Source organism: Carya illinoinensis, chromosome 8 (assembly GCF_018687715.1).
Source record: "Carya illinoinensis cultivar Pawnee chromosome 8, C.illinoinensisPawnee_v1, whole genome shotgun sequence".
NCBI classification, from domain to species: Eukaryota; Viridiplantae; Streptophyta; class Magnoliopsida; order Fagales; family Juglandaceae; genus Carya; species Carya illinoinensis.
In genome coordinates, this window is record NC_056759.1 from 8,770,027 (window position 1) to 8,779,381 (window position 9,355).

The 9,355-nt window shown below is 36.5% G+C and overlaps 1 protein-coding gene and 1 non-coding gene across 4 annotated transcripts; both read right to left on the reverse strand.

Moving 5' to 3' along the window:
* Nucleotides 1–1,717: 1,717 nt before the first annotated feature.
* LOC122274891 lies at nt 1,718–1,820 on the reverse strand. The gene has a single exon (XR_006228429.1). It is a non-coding gene; the product is annotated as a U6 spliceosomal RNA (small nuclear RNA).
* An 808-nt stretch (nt 1,821–2,628) lies between these two features.
* LOC122318261 (bromodomain-containing factor 2-like) lies at nt 2,629–6,941 on the reverse strand. 3 transcript variants are annotated; one of them, XM_043135477.1, is made up of 10 exons: nt 6,463–6,941; nt 5,802–5,838; nt 5,597–5,675; nt 5,458–5,503; nt 5,277–5,375; nt 4,837–4,905; nt 4,420–4,753; nt 4,161–4,309; nt 3,385–3,715; nt 2,629–2,935 (listed from the first exon to the last, which is right to left on the reverse strand). In XM_043135477.1, exons 1-9 carry the CDS (start codon nt 6,868–6,870, stop codon nt 3,386–3,388), a joined length of 1,551 nt encoding a protein of 516 aa, XP_042991411.1. In that variant the 5' UTR covers nt 6,871–6,941; the 3' UTR covers nt 2,629–2,935; nt 3,385. The 3 variants fall into 3 exon arrangements, with proteins under 3 accessions (XP_042991411.1, XP_042991414.1, XP_042991412.1); XM_043135480.1 differs by adding an exon at nt 6,244–6,372 and having other exon boundaries at nt 2,629–3,715; nt 6,463–6,598; XM_043135478.1 differs by lacking the exon at nt 6,463–6,941 and adding an exon at nt 5,922–5,975 and having other exon boundaries at nt 2,629–3,715.
* Nucleotides 6,942–9,355: the final 2,414 nt, after the last annotated feature.

Here is a 9,355-nt window from a genome sequence, read left to right on the forward strand (position 1 = left end):
GATTTGATTATATCTATCGTTGTCGTAATGTATTTCTCAAATATTATTTAAATAGAAAATATTTTTTAATTTTTAATTTATTTTATTCTATCAAAACTTAATTATTATTATAATTTTACCGAACTTTCAGACAAAACATTAAATACAATACAAAATTTTCCAATCTTAAAATAAAAATAATATTAAATATTAATATTTAAACAAATTTTTAACTTTTAAAATTTTTTTATCAACTTTTTCTCTTTTATTTTTTAAAATCTAATAAAATATTTTAATTCAAAACATTTCTCTATTATTCATAAAAATCTATCTCACCTCATTACCTCCAACTTGTCCTGATATCTTAACTCAGTGTTTTAAGGTCCCTAGTTGTCCTTGATTAATTATAAAATAAAGCAAAAAATTCCAAAAAATATGAGCTTTTTAAAATTTAGAAAATGAAAAAAAGACTGGACTTTCCCAGATTTAGGGGCAATGTCCTTGTTAAAACACCAAGTAACTGCAATGTATCCTATTTTGTTATTAAAAAGATAAAATTAATACTGAATTTATTAAACTTCCAGACATTATCTTCAAAACAACACAGATTAATTCAAAACTTGGGTGAGGAATATTTATAATTTACTACAAAACACAGTTTCTTCAGAACTCACATATCTAGTATTTCAGCATCCATACTCTTGACTCTCCTCCCACCAATATGACTTCAAACACCGCCAGTCCGCGGCTCTAGACCAAGCCCAACGCCATTCCCGGTTGATCATTTAACATGTAACTTCAGGTCCCAACACTTCATTTCCAGGATATGGCTACGCAGTGAGTACATTTTTGCACCAGCATTTCAGAGCCAGCAGGAATTACATCATATGGATTAAAATCCTACTATTTCACAAAGCAAAAATCACATGAAAAACACATTTACAGAAAGAAACAAAAGCAGAACACAACCGCCTAACAAAACATCCTGCAAAAGATACTTTCAGAGAAATCCCAACAATGCACAGTTGTCCTATCTAGAGGATGGGAAACCAAGAAATAAATATATCCCTTGCACTCCAATATATGAACACCAATCAAGTTTCTTTTTTCTTTTTTTAGACTCCACAACTTCATCAGCATAGTTAACAGTATGAACATAGAGAGTAGATCTACTTTCACCTTTCAAGTTTTGGTTCTTTCCATCTCTAATTTGTTAATCATTTTCTCTGTAGTCCGTTCTTTTTTCCGTTTTCTCCCCCTCATTCTTGTCAATACTATTTCTTGACTACAGATTCTTGAAATACTTGGAACGCCCCGACATCATAATTAATTGACTACAGAAAATTCTTGAAGCATGAGGAACACAATTAGTGAATGAAAACACTAAACTAGAATTTGATGTCAACAGCAGATGTTTTAGATCAACAGATACACAAGTGAACGAAAAAAATAACATTTTGACACTGAAGTTGGGATATCCTCCCGAGCCAATAAGTAAAATAAATAATTATTTTGCAAGCTTTTAACATTCGATTATATCAACCACGACGATTTCAAAATCTCCGTCAGTATCTTCAGCAATCAGGGAAAGTTCAATCAAGTTTCGGAAAGAAAAATCATCGGAAACTTCAAAAAACTGTAAGCCAGGCCATGTGGTGACTAAAACAGTGCTTACCGGGTTTGAATCGACTCCGAGCACAAGGTAGAAAGATTCAGGTCGAGGGCAAAAGGAATAAAAAAAAATTTGGACCATTTCTCGATTTGTGCGTGTCATCCTTGCGCAGGGGCCATGCTAATCTTCTCTGTATCGTTCCAATTTTATCGGATGTCCCCGAAGGGACGCTCTTCTCGGGCTTCCTTCTGTCTTAAAAAGACAACTATGCAGAAGTAACTAAACCATGTGGGACTCGTTGTCGCCCAACGACAATGTCTAACCAATAGTTCTGTCTTTACTTGTTAAAGAGACAGGCCTTTCGACACAGAGTTCAACAATTGCTATTTGGGCCTGGCCCATTGTAGTTAGTCCAGACTCCCAGTGTTGGAAATCTCGTGGCCTTTAATGTACGTCCAGAAAACGACACCGGATTATGCGCTAAAAGGTGGGAATTAGTGCGGATATAATTTTAAACAGTTATGAACTATATAAATATTGTATAATAATTTTTTAAAAGAAGTAAGATTTATTATTAAAATATTAATATTTTTTAATATAAATTTTATATTTATTTATTTTTTTAAAAGAATTATACGACACTTACACATTTTATAACTGTATATTACATTACTTAAGAAATTATATTTACAGTCGCGAAATACGCTTGCATCCACTAACATTTGCATTACTCTAATATTTGTATTCTCTTATTGGCACGGTACATACATACTTTTTTTAAAAAAATTACGCAGCACTTGTGCTGTGCACTCTACAATTACTAATATTATTTATCTTACATAAATAGTTTTAATATCAAAACAATTCTATGTATAGTCATTTTTACATGACATGACATAATACGCAAAAATTCTAGCACAACTTAATAGCATGAGACGATAGGTTTACTTACTATTACGCCCTGACTTACCTAATAGTTTTTCATCTTAAAAATACTTCTAAAATAAAATAACACGAAGTGTTTTTCAGATATTAAAGGATGGCAAAGGGAAGCTGGAATGCATATGTATTCCAAAAGTATCTATCCTCTGTTACCTCCAATGGACCGGCAATCCAAAGCCACTTTGGTCCACAACACAACGCGTATTTCCATTAGTTTTTCATTGAATCTTTTAAATGTTTCACTATCAATAAGATTCAATCATTTCAACCTAAAACTTGGAAGCACTTATCTACACAAAACTTCACCAATAGCCAAAATGTGGCGACTCGTGGAGGCATGCTGGTAAGCTACGAGATGATCCATTCCCATTGCTGTCAGAGTTGCAATGTTGAATCCTGCCACTGAGATGAACCAATCTGAACATTAGAACTAGGTGAACTCGTTTGCTGAAATCTCACATCTACATCAGGAGGAAATGAATAACAATGTCTGCAAATATGCCTCCCCCACCAAGGATCACTACTGATATTTCATGTCACTTAAGACCAGAGTGTGTTGCAAATTCAGAGAACCAGGCTTCGCTTGATTCAGAATAATTTATAGGCATTTGGCAGAAAGTAGTGTTACTTCTTGAATTTACGTCAAACATCTTAGAAGACATGACTTATTATCAGAACCAGACATTTCAGTTAATCAGGTAAGTCTTACTGTCCTGATATGCGACTTTAAGAAATCAATCAGACCCAAAACCACCATTAAACCATTCATATCAGAGCAGGCTATGGATTTCTGCTTATTCCGAGGAGGCATAGGTTTTATTCCACCAATATGTTTAAGGAAATCAACTCACATTAGGAATCCAGTCCGATTCTTTCGAGGTCTTCTTGACCTTGCAACAAGAATCCATTTGTATAGCCAATGTTTGATTCAGATATCCTGTGATATAGAAGCTTGCTTTTACAATCATCCGGTATCGACCTCTCAAAAGATCTCACCTCAGTAAATAAAGATTGCTCCTGCATTAACGCCTCATTTTCTCCGATCCATCCAGGACCAAATTCAAGTCCCCTTGGCAAAAATTTATCAATTTTCTTTGAAGCAACCTTCCAAACTACGGGCCCAAGGTCAGCAGCAAATTGAGCTAGGCTTCTCACATAACCATGCTCCAAGTGCAGACTTACCTGATTTTTACATTTACATTTAGAAGAAATAGCGTACATACTATAAAACAGTGTTAAAAACAGCAATCACACAGAATACATTGGGGTAAACCATCTTAGAAGAGGTTTGGATGGTGAGTTGAGATGAAATGGAATTTGAAAGTTGAATAAAATATTATTAGAATATTATTTTTTAATATTATTTTTATTTTGAAATTTGAAAAAGTTGAATTGTTTATTGTATCTTGTGTGGAAATTTGAGAAGTTGTAATGATTAGATTATATGAGATGAGGGGCTTTTTGTATCCAAACCTCCCCTAGTGACCAAGAATATCACTCACTTCATAGGGCATCATTTGCAGGTTTTCAACAATCATCTTTCTTAATATCTGGTTTACATAGCTCCTTTTTTAAACCCCGGCCTTGAGGGAGAATAAGGATACACAGGAAAAACAGTCTTACATACCTCCACTAGTTGCTTCAATTCCCCATTGAGTGCAGCCCAGACAGATGGCTGACGGCAAGAGTCCAAGGCATGCTTATAGGTGTCACGCCTATTATCATCCAGAGCAAATTGCTTCTTCCCATACTTCAAAACATACTTCAAAACAGAAGCTGCAATCCAAGAGAAAAACAGCTCAGACGTCGTTGAAAAGGCTAGAGATTCAAAATGACAAGTACAGACAGAACATAAAGTACTACAACACACTCGATTCAAACCTTACCTGGAAATTCATTCTCCCACTCAGACCACCAACTAGTACAAGTTTCACTGGTTTTAGGCCAATGAGAAGTCCTGACCAACTGAGCAGGCGGAGTAAGTCCTTTTCCTAGATTGTAAGCACCAGAACCCCTTGCATTACCTCCTCCAGAAACAAGAGTTGCATCCAAGGCTGGCCCAGGACAAACATGCCGAGAAGGAGAGCTGCCAGGGGACTTCCTCAGGTTCTTGCCTGGAGGCCTGCCTCTCCGCACAACTTTGGGCTGTGGCTCATTATCATCACTATCCTGCCTCAAGTTTTCTAAGTCCTTTTTTGCCAACTCTTGCATAGTCCGTGCCTACAAAAAGAGTAAAGTTCCAGTGATGCAATAAAGAGAGATGCAAAAAAAGATAAGAATACAAGTTCCAGTGAAGACCAAACCTGTCTAAAAAAAATGGTATCTGGTGCATTGTACTGCATTGCATTTTTACATATAAGAAACACATCTTTCTGCAAGTTAGATAGCAAAGAGAGTTAAATTCCTTGACCGGGAAGGCATGAAATAAGAGAAGGCTTCACCATAATCAAACTTCCCGTGTACAAGGTAAAATTAAAAAACATTTTGCTACAATTTTAATATCAGGAATCCCATAAAAGCAAAATCCCAGTGAGAACAGAATTAGAACACAAGTCCATGTGAGCATGAACAAACACGAACAAGAACATAAAGCAACTACTAGAAAATTTATGACCTGTATAACAGTCGCAACAGAATTAGAATGCAGCGACAGATCGACATTTTTGAAACTCTGGTTACAAATATATGTTCATATTGAATGCGTGTGAGTGGGAATTTGCAGGAAGTGCAATCTTAAACCAACCTCAAACTGTTCCAAGTTGGCATAAGCTCCCCCATCTAGTTTCTTCCTCACGGTTTCAAAATCCATTGGATTCTCAATGATGTCATGGTAATCAGGAAGCTAGAAGGAAATCAAATTATAGCAAATCATGAAATGGGTATTCAAATATAATATACAAATTAAAATTGCCATAAAAATGCACCTGTTCTGGGTCCACGGGCTCCGAGAATACCCCACGAGTGTCCTTTCTGCAAGCGAATTGGAGTTAACCGATGAAAACCCAAGCTTAAAACAATGTTTAAAATTAAAATAAAATATACAAAGCTATCAATAATACACACTTTTGAAGCCTGTCAAGGATGAACACCAACAACTTTTTGTCTGGCAAAGGTGTCGTGGGACCGGAGTCCACCTTCGACCCTGTCAAAATTAAATTAAATTATTCAATACCTTGGTTCTTCACATAGAAAAACAAAAAACAATCACTACAAAAATCCCCCACAACGACTTTCAGCAAAGAATTGAGATTGATTCACTTTTAGATACCGTGTAGGGTGTCTGTCGCTTTCAAAACCTTTTCATCCTGCAAAATTAGTCCAATATCCATGTCGAAATTACCAAAAGGATAATAGAAAAAAAGGAAAAAAAAATTGCATAAACATTTACCAAAAAATAAATAAAAGGGAATTGCAGAAACACTGTCATTATTAGAGAAGGGAAAAATAATCATATGAAAAGTTATATTGCGACAAGAAGCGGAGGAAGTACAGGTGGGGGGAAAGAAAATTCTGAAACTAATCAACGAACAGACAAGTTAAAGTTTCTCATATATGAGGGGCGCGAGTCTGTGCGTATTAACACACACACGGTAGGAATACAGAAAACAAACAAACATTAAAATAAATGGAAGATTTATGTTAAGAAATGATAATAAAGAGAAAACTGAAGCCCACTCGGATTTCAATAAAATTTAAAGAATATTATTAACTTGGACCGAGTCAAACTTGTCCATCCACTCGCTGATCTAATGAGCCCACCACCAAAACACCATGAAATTGCGCGCGGATTCCCAAACGATTCAAACTTTTCGAAACGCAAACGGCAACTCAATCGCATACTGCATATATATCTCGGTTCCTCAAAACGATTTCAGAAAATCACTTTTAAAAAAATAGGATTTTCTGCTAAATGAATTGATGATCATTACCACTGCGTCAGACCCGTGATTGAAGACGCTGATCTTGCGCCTGTTGAGGGCCGCCTCAGTATCCTCGATATTCGCATTCGAATAAGATCCGTCCGGATTTAAGTCCAATGTCGAGGAATTGGGCGACAATGTCGGGTAATACGGATGGGGGTCGAGACCATTTAGGAGCTTGTGCTTCTTCTTTTTGCGTTCGTCGTCTTCGCCGGAAAAGCACTCCGGCTCGTCAGGGAAAGGGTTCCGTCGAATGGAGCGACGGGTAGGAATAGAGATTAAATTGAAAGAGTTAGGGTCTTGTTGCTGCTTTTGTTGTTTGAGAGAGCGTTTTTGGAGATCCAAGAGAGATGGGCGTCCCTTCTTCTTCTGCTTCTTCTTCTGCAGCTGCATCGTCGTCTCCGAAGTTTCGCCCATTCTTTTCGTTCTCTTTTTCCCCGAGAAAAATATTTCGTAATACTGGAACAAGTTTGGTCCGCACGTGTGGTGTGCTGACTTGGGACCGAGTCACTGAAGTTACGTGAAAGGAAGGTTTTGTCACGTGGCATGGTACAGGTGGCTATTGGGAAATACAGAAAAAAACAGTTCCGGACAGCAGTCTTATATCCCCGTCACAGTCTCGCGGCTGATATGGTAATACTAAATAAAAAAAGAAAAGAATAAAAGCGGAAGAAAGGAAAGAAAACCAAAAAGCAGAAAGTAGAGACAGAGATCAACGAAAAACGATGCTTTCCCTACCCACAAAGACGACCACGACCACTATCTGGTTTCCGACGATGCAACTCAAATTCTCAAAGCCAATGCGATGGAGTAGGAAATAGTCTCGACAGAACTGGCTGAGAAATTGTGCATGGAGCTGACTTTGATTTGACGATGGCCTTTGCTGAAACTGAGATAGAGAGAGATGAGCTAACGGAGAGAGAGGGAACTATAGAGAGAGAGAGATCAAAAGCATTAAGATAAATGAGAGAGGGAGCTAACCGAGAGAGGAAGATCTTATCGAGAGAGAAAGCTATGCATGGCAGCGGTCTTGGTGGAGGTCAACGGTGGCGAAAACGATGGCTAGCTTGGACCACGGTTGAAGGTATGGGCAAGAAAACTTGCTTTGTTTTTTGGGAAGAAAAAAAGAGACTTCGTGATGTTTGTTACCGTGTGGGGAAGAGTTGTGCGGCGTAGGAATCTCAACAGCTGAGCTGTTGATCAAACCGAGATCAACCGTGCGTGATGATGGAGTGCGAGATCAACCGCGATCAACTCTATCGAATCTCCTCCACCGCATTCTCCTATTCTTGGTAAGCCCCTGCCGCTCCTCTACAAACAAAAAAAAAAAAAAAAATGGGAAGGTTGCATTGTTGTCGTGGGGCTAGGCAATGGAATACCTTCGGTGGTTTGTTTTGCATAAGTCTTGGGCAATTTCTCTATGCAGAAGAAAACAGCGTTGTTGGCTTTTTTCCATGTTGGATGCGAGGACGCGAGGCAGTTGTCCTTGGCAGTTTACAAATCACACCAATGGTTTTTTATTAGAAAAATACGGTTACAACCGTATTTCTATTACAACCATATTAGAAAAATATGGTTACAAATCCACCGCATTAATATCACGTGGTTTTGATAAAAAATAAATTTTATTAAAAATAATATTAATTTAAATTTTAAATATAAATAAATTAATATTAATATATAAATTAATACATTAGTATATTTATATGTAACAAAAGCTCTTTCTTATTTTTATGAAAATCTAAAAGCCAGTAAGACTGGTCTTTTCAAGGACGGCGCCTCTGGCTTGAGAGGTACCGTTAGTTACTATTAAGTAAAAATATTTTTTTTTAATTTTGTTTTTTAAATATTTTTAAAAAGTATAAAAATTTTATAATAATATTAAATAATTTTTTCTTAATCATTAAGAAAAAGAAAAAAATAAAAATAAAATAAAAAATGCCAACGACTTAGTGTTTTCCTTTTAAAAAACCAACCCACCAGTAAATTAATGCCATGTAAGCATTTTGATTTACATATTCATCCCTTTTCTTCATCTCACTCCAGACTGCACCCGCACCCACTCATCCCGTTTCTGGGTATTTCCAAACCCAGACATCCATATTCATCCCTTTTCTTCATCTCACTCCAGACTGCATCAAAGATAATCTTCATCTCCACTCATCCCAGCATGAACATGACGAGAGAGTTCTATCATTTGGATTAAAAGACTTCGTATGAATTGTCCATTACAAGATTAGAAGAACTACTTTCATCCTCTCTCTCTTGTTGTACAAATAATTTTGGGGAAAAAATGCAAGCAATTTAACAAAGACCCAGATCCTACTCGCAATGAGCAAGCTGGAAAATTCACAACAACGACTCGAAGTGCATTTTTATCAAGACCTTTTGTGAACATGATTGACAGGGACTCATCTTTTTCACCTACACCCAAAACCAAATGTTGGCTACATTTTATATTCAATAAAATTTAAGAAACAAGCAAACAACCTAGATGCAAATAATATAGATACTATATTCCTCAACGATAAGAGGAACTCACTTACGAATCGAACTTCTTTCTCGGTTTTCACTGCTGAAGGAGTTCAACAAACAGTAATACCAAACGTAAAAGATTTAACAAAAGACATTATGGAGATTAAATTCGAATATTTACCAAGAGGGTGCAAGATTTGATAAATCGAAAACGATTTTGCTTAGCTCAGAAGCTTTGCTTACTCATTTGTGAGAGAAAATGTGAGAAACCCAGAGAATTGCAAATCTAGGTGGGTTTTTCATACTGTCATGAAACTTTCTTGTATTATTTTTTCTTTTGATTGTTTTTCTACGTTTTCTGGAGATTTCTCATTTTTTGAGTGTGCCGATATGGAAACTCGTCAAAATCCCCAAATCAAAAACATCC